This window comes from Centruroides sculpturatus, unplaced genomic scaffold (genome assembly GCF_000671375.1).
Source record: "Centruroides sculpturatus isolate CEXI.00-Female unplaced genomic scaffold, Cexi_2.0 scaffold297, whole genome shotgun sequence".
Taxonomy (NCBI): Eukaryota; Metazoa; Arthropoda; class Arachnida; order Scorpiones; family Buthidae; genus Centruroides; species Centruroides sculpturatus.
The window spans coordinates 251,681-272,206 of record NW_019384464.1 but is presented as its reverse complement, the minus strand read 5'-3'; the positions used below and the strand labels follow the sequence as shown (position 1 = coordinate 272,206).

General features: G+C 26.9%; 1 protein-coding gene across 1 annotated transcript in view; it reads left to right on the top strand.

The window, feature by feature from the left end:
• Nucleotides 1–20,526, top strand: part of LOC111620989 (myelin transcription factor 1-like) — a 73,402-nt gene that overhangs the window by 15,015 nt on the left and 37,861 nt on the right. Inside the window, exons 5-10 of the mRNA XM_023363016.1 lie at nucleotides 1,027–1,294; nucleotides 2,031–2,186; nucleotides 6,948–7,406; nucleotides 13,823–13,963; nucleotides 15,397–15,459; nucleotides 16,130–16,183. Of these exons, the coding sequence (XP_023218784.1) occupies nucleotides 1,027–1,294; nucleotides 2,031–2,186; nucleotides 6,948–7,406; nucleotides 13,823–13,963; nucleotides 15,397–15,459; nucleotides 16,130–16,183 (1,141 nt within the window). The remainder of the gene's footprint in view (nucleotides 1–1,026; nucleotides 1,295–2,030; nucleotides 2,187–6,947; nucleotides 7,407–13,822; nucleotides 13,964–15,396; nucleotides 15,460–16,129; nucleotides 16,184–20,526) is intronic.

Sequence of the window (20,526 nt, the reverse complement as noted above, 5' to 3'; positions counted from 1 at the left end):
TTTTTATATTTTTCAATATATTTATTTTGTTTGTACAAAATAAAAAAATAATTTTTAACGATACAATAGTCTTTGTTAGGCTTAACATCGACGAAAATTCAACGCGAAGCGACACGCAACGGAGAAAAATTTCGACATCGGATACGTTAAACTGTTTTTTCGTACGTAAATCAGTTATCCGAAATATCAGTTATCCGGACCACCCCAGTCCCCAATTGATTCGGAAAATCGACGCTCTACTGTAGTTATTTATTTGTATTTGTTAAATGCGATCTTTCACGAATTATATAATGATCATGATTAGACACTTATTGATAAATAACTTTTGCCTGCGGTTAATATCGAGATCGAATAACCAAGCGTATCTTTATAAGAAATCGCCTGCTACCAAATTTTAATTATTAGAGGAATAAAAATGTTGACGGAATAAAAAATTTCATAGAATATATAAATAAATAATATTAAACCATAATAATCAATGTCTTTCGCACTTTTAAAGATATTAAGCATTGGTCATTAGTTGATGTTTATTTTGAATAAATATTTAGTTCAGTCGTACCCCATGCATTTACTGCAATAGTTTATAAAGCATTAACATATTCACTAACAGAGAAAACAAGGATTGCAATTCATTTATTGATTTTCTTAAACTTATCTAACATTAATCTATCTAAATAAAGAAAAAAGATTTTTGGAAGATTCCCTAGGGTAATATTGCGGTTAGAGCTCAAATTAGAATAATTTTTCTGCTGTTTAAAGTTGTATTACTGTTCGAAAAAGCACCGAAGAGTGTATAATTATCTTTTTTATTTTAAATAACTTTAATTTCAATATTTCTCGCCAAACATATTATTAGCATATCGAAATTTTGTCGAAGCCTACGTAATTAAAGAGAAAATAAAATCGATAAACCTCGTGGTGCCATCTCTCTCTGGCAATAACGACTAAAATTTACGATATGTCAGCCTATTCTACAGTACATGTTTATAAGTTTCTAAAACTTCTAATAATGGCTCCATCCCATAGGATCGAATTCGTCAGATCGAGTATTGAGGCCCATGTGTTACGTTAAACAGCTGGATCTTCAAGATTATAAATATCCAGGATACGTATCCACGCCGACACCCAGGACACAGCTAGCTAAAGAATTAGAGAAGTATAGCAAGCCACCTCCTTCCGATTATGGTTACGATGTACATAAATATTATAATCGACCTATCGCACCCAAACCCAAAACGACAGAAGTTATGGAAAGAGAACCTAGTATGCATTCCAAACAAGGGACAACGTATAAGTAAGCAATAATTTATTTGATTAACATTTTAGTAGCCTTTCATAAATTGATCATCTTTTTATATTTGGCATCAATAAAGTGTGTTAAAGGTAGCGATGCGACGATCGCGTCGTGCGCTGACTCAGGAAATCTATGACTCGAATATTTGCATCATGGGTTGATACTCAAGTAAATTATTGATGCCTTATATTTTCATTAATTTAAAAATTAGTCTAGGTATATACAATGTAAATATCAATTGTTTTTAAGGTTAAATTTTGTATTTCTTCTGTAAAATTTTACTGCTTGCACCAGCTTTTTCAACTAGCTTAGTCGCACTTTTTAAATTGGCAGGTACGCTTTTTCCATGCTTAATTTTTTTTTGTTTCAGGTATGTCTCAGGTTTTTGTATGTAGCTTAGCACTTTCAGCTGCATGTTTACGTTTATACAATATATAAAAGGTGAAATACCTTTTTTAATTTTTTTCTATAAATTTAATTATGAATCTTTTTTGTATGTCAGGTTTCAATAATTCTTTTAGGCGAGTAATATACTGTTAAAACAACGAGAATTGCAATTTAGATGTAGGATATTCCGAAAATATAAATTTCGAATTTTATTTATTTAACATTTAACAGAAGTTTAGAGAGGGAGAAATGGGGAAGTAGCGTTGCATAAACGTTAATCAGGACGTCGCGCGGTTTGCGAAAGTAAAGAGCTTTGCGCTGACTTTTTGTCTCGAACTTTGACCTATAGGCAGGAGTACCAGTACGAACCTCAGATTCCAGCAGCCATCAACTTGTCAACCAAAAATTTGGAGCCAGTCATTGACTTGTCGGCAACAGGAAACCGCACGGTGACCTTACAGTCGTTGGATCTTAGTGTCAACAGAGTTGTCGGTGTTCCATCTAGGTAAAAGCTGCTATATTTACACCCCTTTCTGCATTCTATAGTCTGGTGATGTAAAACTGTATGCCAGCATCTTGTTTGTTATGAATGTTTTGCTTGCTTTCCTCTTTTTATTTTTGTTACATTGCTCTACTTTTGTTTCCTCCTTTTCAGTTCAGTTACTATCTTGCACGATTTTAAAGCTTGGCGTTAAAAGATCATTTGTTACAGATATTTGTTGTTTGCACGATATTTATTAACGTTTAAATATTATTATTTTGATATTATAAAAAAATATAACTACAACAACACAGTTTAATTAGCATAAAATGTGTAACAAAACTTCAACGGCAAATCTTATAAGTGAAATTCTCACACTGAACGACAAGAAAATTTATGCGAATTAATTTATTTTTTTACAATTTGAGACTACAATAATGTTGTGTATGTTTGTGAAATTATGACTGTAGATGAGTTGCCTATCTGCAACAATACATAGATACAAGTGGCGCCCTCGTGGAGAGATTCTGGAACTAAACTAAATCTTCGCGTAAATTTTCTTCTTTTTATTTATGAGAAATTTACATGTAAAATTGTCTTTAGAGTTTTGTTACAACTTTATATATACAATATAAAATAGTTTTCATTAACTAATTTAAAAACAATTAAGAAAATCAATTGCTTTTATATTCAATAAAACCATAAATATTTGCAATTTATAAGACGAAAAACTGGCGTTATTTAAAATAAAAATTCGACTATTACAAAAAGAAAATTAACATAAAAGTTAAGTTTTAATTTTAATATCGTTCTCTTTTCTCGCTTCATTATAATTTACTTTCTTTTTCTTTTTAAACGCAATTTTAAATTGGAATTTGTAAGAACAAATTAATATCATGTATAATAATTTATACACTTGTCCATCTGTCTGTCTTTCCATTGAAATACTGATACTGTACTCTTTGTTGTTGAGAAAATCTTGTCGCTTCGTACTAGAGCATCTATATAGTTTTAATTAGGATGACGGCAGACAAAATTTAACTTTAATTATCTACTGAATATCCTCATCTAACTCTGTAAACAACTTGTTTTCAAAACGTAAGTTTATTATTTGTTTTAAAGAAGCTTCTTAAGAAAAACTGTTATTATTATTATTGTAGCTGTTTTTTATGATATAAAGAAAAATTAATTGCATAAAAATAAATAAATTTCAGTAAAATTAAATTGAAAATAATTTGACTTATCATTCCAGAGTTTACTCACCTTTATATTTACGATTTAGTATAATGAAGGATAGCTTTATCGAACTTTTCTAATATTTATGATGATTGATTAAGCTTGAATTTCTCAATCAAACATCATTCTTCACAAAAATTGTTAATTTATAAATATGGTTTTAACTCGTAACATGGATATGTCTGAAAAAAATTTTTAAATTGTTTATTTATAAACCTATAACAAGTTAAACAAAACCAGAAAGTAACAATTAAGAAATATTTATTAAATATTTTAATGCTATTTCTACAAAAATTAAGTTATTCAGTGAGCATATTCTTTCCGTAATTATACTTATTCATATAATATTAGATAAATAAAAATGTTATAAATTCATTTGTAATTTTTTATTTCAGAGTTTTCGCAGTATCAAATGTTTATATTTAGATAATATATAAAAATATATATACTTAAATATTTTAATGTAAAATGAAATAAAATAAATTCATATAAGTTAATTAATTTATTTTTAATATAAAATACAATTTTGTAAATTAGATTCACCAAATATTTAAAATATTTTTAAGAAAATAAAATTGCAATTCTCCAATTTAAATTTATAGTACATGGTTCAAAGTGGAGATATGTTAAGAATATTATTTCGGAAATTACTCGTCTTTGTTAATTTTTGAGAAGTACATTTTTAATACTGATTTTTATTTCGTATGAATCTATAAAAAAATATATTTTGTATGATAAAAATTATTATTTTTGATAAAAAAATTTTGTAGGTCTGTAATTCGATTTTGACAATTGATCTTATTCTCTTGTTATTTGATTATAAATTAATTGATAATAAAATTTGAAACGTAATTCTTTCTAATTATATTTAGTTATATAAAATAAGTGTTTACAATTTTCTGTGTAGAATCTTATGTAAGGAATTGGAACTGTAAACGGTCAATATAAGTTATAATTAGTACATATGGCATTTTTATTATTAGGATTATATTGAAATCTTCCAGAAATAAATCATTATAATTTCATTGTATAATAGTAAGAACAATGTAAATTTCATAAACAGTTTTTAAAAATTATTTGAAGTCTCCTAAACTGAATATTTTATGAAAGAATGGAAAATAAGTACAATACGTGTAGATGACTTCGATTCTAGATTGACTTGATTGAAATTAGCTTAGAGATTTTTCACTTGTATCTCATGCAATTAAAATCCTTAATCATTTTAATTCTTCTAAATCTAGATCTAAAAAAGTCTAGAATAAAATATTAGTCTCGATGGATAGGAAATTCGCTATTTGTTTCTTAAGATAAAGATAACGAAAACCTTTCCAAGTATCTTACGTTTAAGATAAAGTTTCAATCTGTGCATATGAAACCAGATAGAATAAAATATAGTGAAAGCTTCACGTGAGGAAATTCTATGTTCTATTTATAAAAAAAATATCTTGCAGTTGGTTAGCAAATTGTTCTTTCAGGTCAGTTGAGATTCCATTTACCGTGAATTGTCACGATAAGATACTTTTTAAACTTTATTATTTTTTTTGTAAGTTATTTGGATTTCGATTTTGTATTTTTTTAAAGCAATAGAAAATTTTAATATAATGCTTAATTATATGAAATAAGCACTTAAAAGTTTTATTAAAAATACAAAATTCAGGATGAAACTTTAAAATTCTTCTTAATTTCATTTATTATATAAAACTAATGATTTTCTTTATCGCCATTTTAAGAAACTATTGAGTTTTTTTCTATATAAACACGTAATTTCGTATGTGAAAAAGCTAAGCATACTATAAAAATATTAATCGTTAAACTTAAATTCTTTCTTTTAACTTTGAGTTATTTTGATAAAATAAAATTTTATTCATAATTCTATTATTGTAACGAATCATATTATAAATAAAATTATCCAATATTATAAATAAATTATATTCAGATACATCTCAGTTTCGTATGTTAAAGAAAGGATGCGAATTATATTCCATTAAATCTTTAAATGAAATGGTATATAAAAACCAACTTTTAAAATATATATATAATATTAAATTAATTAAAAATAAACAAAATTTTTTAATATGTATTTATATCAGGCTAAAATGAAAAATTAAAATTTGAGTTAAAATTTTTTGATTCAAATCCCTTTTATAAATCAGGTTTGTAATCGTATAAAAATTAAAGCATTCCCTTTGGGAGTAGAAAGATGAGAAAGGAGGGGAACTGTGCCCCAGTGCGATCATGGGGTCACGTTTGCTTTCGAGAGACTTATAATTTAGAATTTCAGACAGTTAAGTGCCACTGAGGTGCCGCACGCGTCGGCAAGTGTCATACGACTTCAGAAAACGTACCCAGTTGCGACTGCTAGCAACGGGTGCAGCAGGAAAAGGTACCCAAAGAGTTGAAGCAGAATATGAGTTTAATTATTCAGAAGGGGAGGATTGTAAACACTATTAATATAGGTAATACATCATCATAAATGAATCTATATCAATTGAAATTTTATTGAAGAAGTATTCTAATGATTGTAATGTTTAAACTTCTTCATTTGTATATTATTAGTATTGATATTTGTTAGAGTTACAAATATCAATACGGTTATCGAACTAATGATAGTTTTAGCTTGTTTTAGTCATATAGGCTTACCTGTTTCTATGCTTAGATTTATTATTCAAAGTAAAATTCAAGATTGCAAGATGATTCCTCACGATATATCAATAGTTTCGTAACTTGGTTTCGTGTGTCTTCGGGTTCCTTAAACAGAATAAGGATAGAAATACTGCATACTTTTAATATTTAAGCGTTCATATTATTAATAGAATATTTATTTTTTTATAGCTAAAATAAGCATTGAAGTATTGAAACATAGGTTTGTGAATCTGCATAAAGTACTGTAGTTTAGGCATAATTTCGATAATGATATTTATTATTAGCTACTCAAATAAAACAATAATAATATTTTCTTGTTACAATCATTATTTTGGTTTTAATATTGTCTATTTATAATATTATAATGTAATATTTCAACTGAACTTTAAAGTAAGTAATAAAATAATTAATGATTCGTTGTTATATGAAAAATAGCTTTATAATGAAATATTTCTATATGTAAAAAGTTTTAATATCTCGTATTATTATACAAGGTATTAAAACTTATAAATTCGAAAAAAATTGTCATAATATTTTATATAAAGATTTATTGTTATTAAATCATTTTTATGTAATTATTATAAATTATTTTTATTTTATTTAATAATGATTAATTAATTAATCAATTTGAAATTAAGTTTGATATTGTGATCTAGGAATCTTTGATACTCTATGATCTATAATTGTAAGAATCTATTATAAACATGAATTGAATAAATGTTTATAAGACTTCACAAATGCACGAATAAGTTGAAAGAAGTAAAATTTTCTTGAAAAATTTTAAGTAATGTAATCAATATTTTTTGAAGACTCCATTCAATTAGCTTGCAACACTAAAGGAAAACAGAAAAACATTCAAGGGACCGATATGGATAATATGTATAATATATACATTTTCTTTTTCAGCCCCCATCCAGCGATTGTCCCAGCGGGAGGCCAGAGACCATCAGTGCTGGTGACGCCAAAACCCATGTATCCACCCAACCCCGTCCCGGAAACCGAACAGACGGAACCAGTCGATTTCTCGACGGGTCACGTGACACCCCGACCGGAAGTGTCTGATCCCGTAATAGCCGGTGCTGCCACCACCACGGCAGTCATCCACCATCCCGGATCTCCTCCCGCTGTCAGCAGGACTCCGATGGAACCAGCTCCTATGTCTCCACCGACAACGCTTCCGATTGCCGTGTCGCCTCACTGCTCACCTTCTCCTCAACCTCCTCACTCACCCTACCAACAGCTGCACTCCATCCAACCTCCTCAATCTCCCTATCCTCAGATCCAGAGTCCGGTAGTGGGAGGAGAAGCTGTCAGGTCACTATCTCATGTCACCGTAGGAGATTATGGAGCATCCGAGAAAGAAAAGTGAGTCTCGTTTAATTTCCTATTCATTACTTAATAAAATTTCTTGTATTTTTAAAGAAAAACATCAATCAAACACTCTTCTGATAAAGATAGAATAGTGTATGTCAATACAAATATCCTTTCCAGATCATAGTAATGATCATTCATAAAATATTTCCATTCCTAATGCTGATCTTTCCTCAAAAGTATAGCTTTAATCACCAATATTTCTTTGAAGTTTAAAGTAAATAAATCGGAAATTAATTTGAGAGTTTACTTAAAACAATACTTCTTACATCTTTTTTAAATGAAAAATCATCCTTAACTTTACCAAAATGTTCATCTTTTTACAAATTACATTAACAAAAATGACTCGTTACACGAATCTTTTACATAATAATAATTAGATTTATTATAGATCATTCTAAACTTTTCAAAATTTATTTTTCACAATACTTAACATATTAATACAAAGTAGTATGAAGCAAAATTTTAAAATATTATGTGTTAAATTACAAAGAGAAAGGAGCAAGAAATATTATGCGTGAAACATATACGTGAAAAATATACAGAAGAAAATAAGAAATTAATATGAATATGGGTTATCAGCTGTAAATGTACTTATTGTATTTTTCTGTTGGAGTAATTCTGAACTTTTCTTAAAAGTTTTTAAATTAAAGTTATATTAAGAAAAATTAATAAAACTGCAAAGTTTTAAACAGTAAATAACACAAAATTTTGCAATTTTGTTTCCATTATTTAAAGTAGAATTCATTGCTAATCACAGTCAATAATATTATGTATCTTGTGAAAAACTATTTTGAAAAATAGTTTTAAAGGTGTTTCTAAATTTTTTTTGTTTTATAAATCATATTCAAACTACTGTGATTAGTAAAATAAAATTTTGCAACATACTTCTAATCTTACAAAGAAGAAATAGAGAAAAATAGATTTTATCTGGAATAACTTACATTGAGTTGAGATATTTTTTATTACATAAAAGAAGTGCACATTATAACTTTTCAATTCTTTTATTTAACATAAAACATTTATTTACAGCAAGTATGACTTTTGTCACATTGATTATAAAAATATTAGGTAAAATAAATAAAAATGAATCATTTTTATTATAATTTCAAACAAAATCCATTCTCAAAACACAATTTCAAAATTTATCTAAATTATTCTCTTGTTTAAAACAAATAAATTGGATGTTAATTTAACATATCAATACTAGATCTATTTTGTTTTATAACCTATTTATACGTGGTCATTCTAAACTTTTCCAAAATTTCTTTCTCTTCCATAAGTCATATTAAAGCAAATTGATAAGATGGCAAAATTTTGCAACAGTGATTACAAAACTTTTGGGAAGAAGAAGAAGCAAGGGAAAAAAAGAGCCATTTTAACTTGGGTGGAAAGCAAATTAGCATAAGATGGATCGCGATTATCAAAAGATGCAAATTTCTTCAAATCTATGCTACTTTTAAATTTCCACACGAATAATTATTTCCCGGAATCGAGAGGGAGAGAGGGAGAGACAGAGTATTCACTCGCGTATTCTGCACAAAGTCGTACTTTTTTTTGGTATAAAAAATAATTAAATAGAGCTAACTTTAACTTATTTCTACCTTCTGTTAATTATTATTTTTATTAATTCAAATATTAAATATATTATTTTAATAAAACTTGCTTTACCTATGATAACAATTTATAGGAAAATTCCAGAATTTTTAGAAAAAATCGAACTTGTATCTTTATATAATCACTACAAAATTATAGCTTATAATTTAAATTACATAAGACATATTTAGCGATACTTTTTGTTCATTTAAGAGTTAACATGCTTCTATAGTATGAGAGAAAATTTTTACAATTGAAAAAAAGATAGAATAATTTCTATTCGTATTTTGTTGCTTTGTGATTCCATTTATAGGTAACGAGTGGTCCTTTCCGGTCTATTATGAAGCTTTCTATCATTTCTTTTTGATTTTAAAGACGAAAATCGAGCAGTATCTGTAAAACAATCCTATGGAAAATTCACGAATACTCTGACGGGTTGTAAATTGAAACTTATAGATATCACCATGCTTAATTCTTTCTTTCTAAAACTCAAACAGGAGTTTTAAAAATTGAATTTTTTTGTTCTGCTTTTCTCTTAAAGAAAAAAGATAAAGGACTTTTTGTCGAAGACGATCGAATGGCTTTGGATAACGTCTTCAATTAGATCCAAAAATCGATATCTTATCGAATTTGTGGACTTTCTCATCCGTCTTGAATTAATTGGCCTTTGGTATGAGAAGTAATTCTAATTTCTCCCCCTTTTATTTTTAGAGTAGATATAACATACGCTCTTTCTGTTTTTTTTTTTTTTTTTTTTTTTTGTGATGGAAACTGTGCTCTTCTGGATAGCATCATCTGATCTTCATTTTTTTATTTTTTTTTTTGTTTACGGTAAAAATTGTAGTCTCTCTTTTCGCGTTTGTTCTTCTTTATCCGCAAATGGTAGTTATGATTTGCATTTCATACAGTTTTCTTTTCTGTTTTTCATTTACGATAGATAGATACTGTGATTCATATATTTTATCCAATTCTCCTCTTTTTCCATTATATTATAAAATACTTTATGCATTTTTTTCATTTAAGTTAAAATTCTTTGTATCCTTTATATCCCATTTGATCTTTGTCCTTAAGTTATAACTATTCATTTATCATTTATGCCTCTCAACCTGATCCCTTTTCTGTACATGTCCCTGCATTCTTTGTATATATTACTTACTTTTAGGACAGAAGCTCTTGTATATAAATCTTAATCTCTATTAGTACATGAATATTTTTATTTATAGTTTATTGAAATGATCAGCCCAATATCAAAATTCTGTGATATATCTAAACCAGATAATTTAATCGATGGTATACATAAAACGCACATACCTGCATTTTCTGTTTACTGTAGCCCCCAAATCCCACTCAATCGTTCACTTTTCTGTTTACTTTAGAAACTGTTCTTCTGCACCACAACTATTCCTGGTAGCGGCCGGATGGCCGAGTGGTCAAGGTGACAGCCTACCGCTCTGGGGGACCCGGGCTCGAATCCGAACGGGTCGAAAAATCCCCAGGAATTTTTAGGGGGTGGTCCGTTCGGATATGTCGGGTCCCGTCCCGTCCCTCACCACCCGGTCGCCCCATTGTGGGCCTGGCCGGGTCGCCCCATTATGGGCTTTTTGCAAGCCCATAATGGGCTTGCAAAAAGAGGCCCTCTTAGTGCCCACAAGGCGGAAAGAGTTAAAAAAAAATCTATTCCTGGTGTCATCCAATTTTATTCTTCTTAGTATTCTTTATTTATTATGATGATTAAGATTTTCGGCATCCATCCTGTCTTTTCCTCTTTATATATATATAAAGCCGTTATAATCCTCTGTATCCAATCTGATTCTCATCTTCATCTCGTTTATCGTTTTCGGATAGAATAGTGTCGCCACCTAGCGGCAGAAAGTTTGAATCGTATTTGAATAAAAGTATGGTGCTTTTATCATCATTTAATTATTTATGCTATCTTTTCTTTTAAAAAATATGTATCGCCTACTTTTTAAATAATTAGCTTTTTTACCTTTCTTTAAAAAAATTTATTATGTATATTATAATAGTTTAATATACTGTCTTAGATACATTGTTTAACGCATTGAAACACGAAAATGTTCTAAGTTTAAACGTTTTTATTACTATATTTTAAGGAAAACGATTATTATGAAAGCTGAAATAAAATTTAAAAACAAACTATAATTCTTAATTACTTACCTTAATACGTTGTACGTAAATCGGATACAGTATTGATGTTTAACGTTAAATTAAAATATATTTATATGAATTACAAAGTATACAAATCTCATTTATTTTGTATAACTTCTCACCATTATTATTATTATTTTTTTTTAATCGTTATTTTTTTCCGCGTGAAAGAATTGGAGAGGTTGATGTTCGACATTATTGCAATTTAAAGAGATTGGCTATGGCAACAAGTCGAACGCAAGGCCGTTATGATTATGAATGACGAGAACCTCTTGGAATGATGTATGGCTCGGGGTGAATACAAATTAATTAACGCGAAGAATGCTTTCTATCCATTTTGACTCCTATCAACGCACCGGGGTGACTTTGCTCACTTAGGTGCTTTCTCTCTTCCGTCGAATAATTGAAGGGATTACTTGATGGAAGGGAAATGATCGACCCCGGGACCATAAATTGCATGCTAAGGTTTTCTGTACTGTGAATTTTACATTTAGATTACAATGATTCTAATGATTGAGATCATCCCTATTATCTCTACTTCCAATTTGTAAATCACCACATTTGCATTCTGTTTCAAGGATAAATGACAAAATAATTCGACGCCGATATAGTATTCTCCAAAATCATTGCTCTTTTCTGTTTATAATGGAAGTTTTGATCCTCCGCATTCCATCAGATCTCTTTTCTGTTTGTTGATAGAAGCCGAGGCTCTTTATGTATACCAGTTTATATTTAATTTAATAACAATTAAAATAATTTGAACAATAATTTATAATTTCGATATATCTGTTTACTTTAATTTATTGATAATCGAAAGATAACTAGTTTCGTGTTAGTTCCTCTGAACAGTATTATTTTGAACTTCATAACAATAACTTAGAAAATTCTTCGATGTTTCGTATAAGAATTTCATTGTTTTTGCTATGGTTTTTACAAATTTAAGAAACGTATAACGAAATTTCATTAAAAATAATTGTTAATTTTTAAAACTTATGAAAAAATGCACTTGAGTTTCCAAGATCTAAATTTTTTTGGTCACAAATTCTGCTTACGGATCGGAGTAATTAAATTATCTTAGATATATTTTAACGCATACCTTATTAGCTGGAAAGCCGATAAAATTATAGATAATGATTATATCTATACTTTTCACTCTTCATTTTTTCCCTTGAATAAATTCGTAATTTAATTAATTGGTTAATGTTCGGTTAAACTTTTATTGTGAAATAAACTTTTTTAAGCTTAATTTTAAATCGAGCGTAATCGTTATTCTGTTATTTTTAGGATATAAATCTCAAAAAGGTTTAAATTTACTAATATGATGTTTTCATAATCATAGGCCTATATTTCTCTTGAAATTCGAAAAATAAACTAATATATATTATACTTTTAATTTCTAGAAACAATTTAACAAAATTCTTAAACTCTGCTAGTTTGAGAACTCTGTGTTAAATTAAATAATTTAAATTTTTATGTAAAAAATTTAATAAACTTGTAGTAATTACATCACTTTCATTTCTTATTTTAAATTGTATGAAAATTATACCGGTATTTGTCCAAATGAAATTATCACACTGAGCCAAGATTAACATATTTTAAAATTATGAATAATAAAATAAAATTATAAATAATATTTTACTTAATATTAGAAAACGTTAGTGCTAAACTTGCAAAGCTTTTTTTAATGTTTTTTCATTGAGAATGCTGTAATTTCAGCGAATGGTCTCTCTGTATGTCATTGGGTTAATGCGTTACATAAATTTAGATTCGTTGTTGTATTCAGACTTAATCATAAAATTTTGCATTATGGTTGAAGAGATGTTAATTCATTTCTTTCGTTTTGTAATTTTTCAATATTTTGTTTCGTTGTCAATTATTATAGAACTAAGTATAAATGCTTTTCCATTTTAGCAAATCCCGAAAAGTTTTTAACCTGTTGATCTTTAATTCTTAAAATAATACATTAAACACCACATAATCAAATAATAGCATGCCTACATCGTTAGTCGTTTACTTTTAAGTACTGTTTCTATTGTTTTCTCATTATTTCAAGTTATCAATCTGTATATCATAAAATGTTTTCACGCAGATAGTAAAAGATGGATGAGAAATAATATTTTATTAGTTTTCATTGTTTTTCTTTTATGTTATAATATAATAAAAATTTTTTTTCGTTAATTCCTTTTCACTCTAGATTTTAAGGAGGAGGAAATTCAAAGTGTGCTTGCTACAACTGAAAATCGAACCAAACTCCTCCTGATGGAAGCAGAATTCGCTTCCTGGCTATTGTAAGCGGCTCGTAATGAATAGTAGCAAATAAATGTTTTAAATTCAAAAATACTTTTATTATTGATTCAGATGGTTTTCGTATTTTTCAGTCTACTATGACATCGTTAAAATATTCATTTACAATTATTAAAGGTTTAGTAGATTATCTTATTAATTTTCAACACTTAATTTATAGGAGGAAAAAAAAAGACTAATTACTATCAAAACATTTTTCCGTAAATTGTTAATTTAAAATTTTCTTTATATTCCTTAATTAAAATTTTAAATAAAGGGAAAAATATAAAATATTTTTCGAAAAATGGACATGGCGTCAGTTTATCATCATCACACTCTTCTTTCTTCTGTTTTTCTCCCGCCAGGTGTCCGACACCCGGATGTGACGGTTCTGGTCACGTGACCGGTAATTATTCTTCGCACCGAAGTCTGTCGGGATGTCCGCGAGCTAACAAACCGAAAAAATTACTCGGAAGAGAAGACAAATCGGAATCGGAACCGTTGCGGTAAGTAACGCGAAAAGTCGAAGTTAAAAAGTTTTTTTTCTCCTTTTGATTTGTGCATTACTTAATGCTATACTTTATATGTATATATATGCATGACAGCACGTGACTGCATGACTCTTATAACAGTAATTTGTCTCTTACGACTTAAAAGTCAGTTATTGTTACGATTTGAAAGAAAGCGCAAAGAACATTTATTATCATCCTTTCCTCATATTGGCATATACTACTTTTCTTCTTTTTTTTTTTAATTTTCATTATTCGTGCGAAATATTATTGAATTTAATCAATTCCGTCTTCAAATTTAAGTTTTCTTTTTTTCATTTTTTAAAATTAGAAATAAATGAAAATAAACACAAACTTTTTGTATGTATTTTTCAGATGAATTTTGCAAGTTGTAAATTACTCATTCTATTTAATTGTTTTCGATTTTCCTTTCTTGTTTTTGTTTACGAAATAAGATTTACCTTCACTAATTGTTGTTTGTTTCTTTTTTCAGTTTTTTTTTCCTCTTGTACGAAATGATATTGCATGGTGTCGTCTTTAGAAAATCGTTTTTTTGGTTTTGTTTTTAGTACTTCATATTAAATTATTAGTAGTTTGTTGTTTATTAAGGCTTTGTTTAGTTATTTTATATCAAGCATCCATGTGAAAATATTACAATAAAATTACTTTTTTTATGAATAAAAATTTATAGATGACATTTTTACGTTAAATAATATCGAATATATCTTTAAAAAATATAAACGGCTCATTATATATAAATCGATTTTAAAATTTCAGAACAATTTTATTTTGGGTCTTGTAATTAAATCATCTAATTAGACTTTCAATTGAATTAAAATCACTCTAAGAATTTTATGTACAGTATAGTATATTTATACAATAAAAGTCATTATAGAAGTTTCAAATTACAAAAATAATATATAGTATTCTAAATTAGGATACACACTTTTACTATATTTTATTATTGTTTCTTTTTGAGGAATTTTAAAAGACAAAAACTAACATTAAACTAATTTAAAAATTCTTAAACTTTCCTCCTCTTATGTATTTACCTGTATCACTCAAATAGATATGTATAAAGAATCTATTTGTTTACTATAAAATTAAATAAATGGAAAATATCATTTATAAAATATTCATAAAATTGGTATCAATCTCAAATTAGTTTCTGATTTAATCTCAAATTATTTTCCTTTAAGTTTATTTGAATTGACATACAAGATTTATTTAAGTTTAGAATGCTGGTTTCTTGATATAAAAAAATTAAGGCTCATAAATAGAGAATTTTCAGCTTTTTAGTAAAAGCTTTCTGTAGCATTAATTGTATTCAGTAACTTAATATTTTGTAGATGTGTAATATTGGCCTTGCTCTTCATAAATATTTTTTAACCATTACAGTCTTTCTAACATTACTTATCTATCCATCTTAGCTGCCCTATACCTGGATGCGATGGTTCAGGACATGTTACTGGAAAATTTCAATCTCACCGAAGGTACTATCAAACTAACAATATTTTCTCCATTGTTATTTTTATATTCTGTTTATTTTCCTCTCTATCTATTAACATTGCTAATTTTTGACTCATTAGTAAATAGTTTGCTTGCCTTAGCTTTTATTTTAAATAATTTAAAGATGATCATTGCTCGGTTTGGTTTATTTTAATTAAATTTTTATATATTTTCAAATTAATATGTATTTAGAAAGTGTATATTTATGAACTAATAATTACTTCTGTGCACTTTATACTAGAATGTAGTTTTATTAAACATGTATCTAGTTGAGGATATTTCTGATATGTAATACTGTTGATGTTAAAATTATTTACATTGCTTAAATCTTTTATGGACAGAATTTTTTTTATAAACAATCAAGCATAGTCATGTAAGCAGTTGACTTTTTGAATAATGATATTTGACATATATTAAATCAAAATATAGAATATAAGATGATTATTATTATTAAAAGTGATTATTGATTTGAGATTTATATATAAATAATTAATAAACAAATGTTGGAATTTAATGTTTGTATACTGCAATAGCATGATAGAATATTTTAAAAATGTGACATCAAGTGATTTACTTATGTGGTTTATATTCATATTTTATATCTAAAAAGCAAATTTTATTTTTTCTAAAATATACAATATATGGAAATATTAGAATTTCAAAAAGAAGCATGATTCCAATCATCCTACACAATTTGACTAGTTCAAGGTAATATGTTTGAGACATTTATTTTCATCTTAACTTTTTGATTCAACTATTTTCTGTAGTAAAAATGTTCTAATTTTGTGATAATTATTTATTTCAGAACAGTCAAAATCAAAAGTTTTTCATCTATTATGATGATTGTGATATACTTTATAATTTTTTTGTATAACAGATTATATCCTATTTATCCATTTTGCAACATAATAAAGTATATCTAATAAGCTTTTTTTCAGATAAAGCATCCAAAAGATAACATAATCTATTTCAGTTATAAGAATTTAATGATTTTTTTTGACTAAATTTTTATTGTGAAATAAAAATATTTAATTTTATTTATATTAATTTTCTTTTTTATTCAAAAATAAATATGTAATAAAACTAAAACACACTTTTCTGATATTGTTCTTAATTAATATTAAATTACAGAAGAAGTAAAATATAATTTAATTTACAATATTTATTGAGTAATTTTGTATTCAATTATTTTAGATAATAAGATAAGGAACAAAGAGCATTTGAAAAAAGTTTAGTGAATAGTTAGGAATTAATTAAATGAAACAGAAAATAAATAATAGACAAAAAAATGTTAGTAACATTTATCCATAATTAAATACATATAAATTTAAATACTTTATAAATTTCTTAAATTTTAAATTAAAAAAAACTGCAAACTGTGTCATTGTTTACCAATAAATAATTTACTAGGATAAGTCACAATGAGTTATTATAAATCTATGTATATTAAATATATTTTAAATTTGTGGCTATTATTTGTACATTTGTCTAGTAATACAGGTAACCCCCATATAACACGGCACTTCTATAGCACGGATTCGCTCTAACACGGTTCGAGAATTGGTACCATCCCCCGTATAACACGGTACTTTTATAGCACGGATTCACTCTGACATGGTTCAAGAATTGTGTAAAACCCTTGTACAAAAGGAAATGTAATAAATTTTTACATACTTAACTAATAATAGTTCATGAAAATTATTATTTTCGTGAACTATTAGTACTTAAGTATGTAAATTTTCTCTTCTCACCTTCTGTCGATACAGGTGGTCCTTCTCGAAACTTGTTTCAATGTTGCCAGATCGCGACGCTTCTGCTTCTGATGTTGCCGAATGTTTTTCCCTTATTCCATACTTGCTTTATTCTTCATAAGTGCTTAGCACCATATAAGGAAATTTATAAAGACCTTTTAACTAGAAGCAAGCAATCTAAAATTACATACATTTTGCAAAAGGTAAAGCATGGATCTGAAGATAATGCAGAAAAATGCTCAGAGGATAAGGATAACTTGCCAAAAAGAAAACGCTCTCGGTTAATTAATAGTGTTTTTAGTGATGACGAAGAAAATATTGTTTAATTTATATTAATATGTATCACTTAAAAAATTTTAATGAAGATATTTATCTTAATTATAAAAATATAGTAGCATGTTTTTTAATTTTTGGAACCTAACCCTCCTTTTCGTATTAGTTCTTTGTTTCGTATAACACGGATTCGCATAACACGGCAATTTTTTGGAACGTAACTGCCGTGTTACACGGGGGTTACCTGTATATAATATATATAATTTTCCATAATTAATTTTTATCCAACAGAAAGAATAAAATTTTATATTCTGATGAAACAATTTTTGCATTATAAAGTTAATATGTCATTATTATTGTAACTTAAAACCAAATAATTTTCAGTGTGTCTTTCTGAATATTTACACAAATAAAAATCTGTTTGCAGAATGTAAATCAAATTATTGCAGATGTGAATCTAAAAAAATGCTATGTAAAAAAGCTCAAATTAAATAATTACTGATAAATATCGGTAAAAATTTGATGAAAAAACAAGCAATTTTTTTTGTTTTTAGTGATCATCTTCTGGTTTACAACTTTAGTTCAAACAGAAAATTCCAAATGTTTGAAATGCTATATATAGAATGCATGTGTATAGTATACATACATTTACAGGGATTTAAATGATCAAACACAAACTTAACTAAACTTCAGTATAATATTTTATAACATATGTGGCCTTAATATAAAAGGACTTTTTTAATAGAATATACATTCTATAAAAACATTTATGTTAGATTATTTCAATAATATACAGTAATACCTTGACTTATGCGAACCTGGAGTTATGTGATTTTCAAATCTCATCGATTCGTCTTTTGTTTGAGTGCCACGCAACTCTTGATTACTCACTCCCCCCACACTATTGTTCAGCTTACATGTTCGGACGTGTCGTGCGGAATCGACACATAGCTACAATTTATTGTGTTATTTATTTCTGTGTTTGTTATATCTATAGAGACTTTAGTGAGACTATGTGGTGATTTCTTGTAACTGTAAATGAATCAAAAGATGAGATAAGAATAACGAGAACATTTATTAACTTACATACATCCAACTTGGATTTTACACAAATTGCGAAATTATACCCCGACTTATGCAATTTTGACTTACGTGGTTATTGCTCAGTCCCACCTATCACATAAGTTTGGGGTATTACTGTATATAAAAATAGTTTATGAAGAAATCTTCATATATTAGATTGTAAATCAGCATTGTTTAATATTAACTTAGCAATACAAGTGCCCATACAACTTTGCTTTGTTAAACCAACCAGTTTGAACATAGCCTAATATTCAAAATCTCAGATGATGACAAAAAATATTTAAAAATTTTAATTTATAGAATTTTCAGAATTAAACAGCTCTGTTTATTGATTAATTTTTATATATTTTCAAATTAATATGTATTTAGAAAGTGTATATTTATGAACTAATAATTACTTCTGTGCACTTTATACTAGAATGTAGTTTTATTAAACATGTATCTAGTTGAGGATATTTCTGATATGTAATACTGTTGATGTTAAAATTATTTACATTGCTTAAATCTTTTATGGACAGAATTTTTTTTATAAACAATCAAGCATAGTCATGTAAGCAGTTGACTTTTTGAATAATGATATTTGACATATATTAAATCAAAATATAGAATATAAGATGATTATTATTATTAAAAGTGATTATTGATTTGAGATTTATATATAAATAATTAATAAACAAATGTTGGAATTTAATGTTTGTATACTGCAATAGCATGATAGAATATTTTAAAAATGTGACATCAAGTGATTTACTTATGTGGTTTATATTCATATTTTATATCTAAAAAGCAAATTTTATTTTTTCTAAAATATACAATATATGGAAATATTAGAATTTCAAAAAGAAGCATGATTCCAATCATCCTACACAATTTGACTAGTTCAAGGTAATATGTTTGAGACATTTATTTTCATCTTAACTTTTTGATTCAACTATTTTCTGTAGTAAAAATGTTCTAATTTTGTGATAATTATTTATTTCAGAACAGTCAAAATCAAAAGTTTTTCATCTATTATGATGATTGTGATATACTTTATAATTTTTTTGTATAACAGATTATATCCTATTTATCCATTTTGCAACATAATAAAGTATATCTAATAAGCTTTTTTTCAGATAAAGCATCCAAAAGATAACATAATCTATTTCAGTTATAAGAATTTAATGATTTTTTTTGACTAAATTTTTATTGTGAAATAAAAATATTTAATTTTATTTATATTAATTTTCTTTTTTATTCAAAAATAAATATGTAATAAAACTAAAACACACTTTTCTGATATTGTTCTTAATTAATATTAAATTACAGAAGAAGTAAAATATAATTTAATTTACAATATTTATTGAGTAATTTTGTATTCAATTATTTTAGATAATAAGATAAGGAACAAAGAGCATTTGAAAAAAGTTTAGTGAATAGTTAGGAATTAATTAAATGAAACAGAAAATAAATAATAGACAAAAAAATGTTAGTAACATTTATCCATAATTAAATACATATAAATTTAAATACTTTATAAATTTCTTAAATTTTAAATTAAAAAAAACTGCAAACTGTGTCATTGTTTACCAATAAATAATTTACTAGGATAAGTCACAATGAGTTATTATAAATCTATGTATATTAAATATATTTTAAATTTGTGGCTATTATTTGTACATTTGTCTAGTAATACAGGTAACCCCCATATAACACGGCACTTCTATAGCACGGATTCGCTCTAACACGGTTCGAGAATTGGTACCATCCCCCGTATAACACGGTACTTTTATAGCACGGATTCACTCTGACATGGTTCAAGAATTGTGTAAAACCCTTGTACAAAAGGAAATGTAATAAATTTTTACATACTTAACTAATAATAGTTCATGAAAATTATTATTTTCGTGAACTATTAGTACTTAAGTATGTAAATTTTCTCTTCTCGCCTTCTGTCGATACACG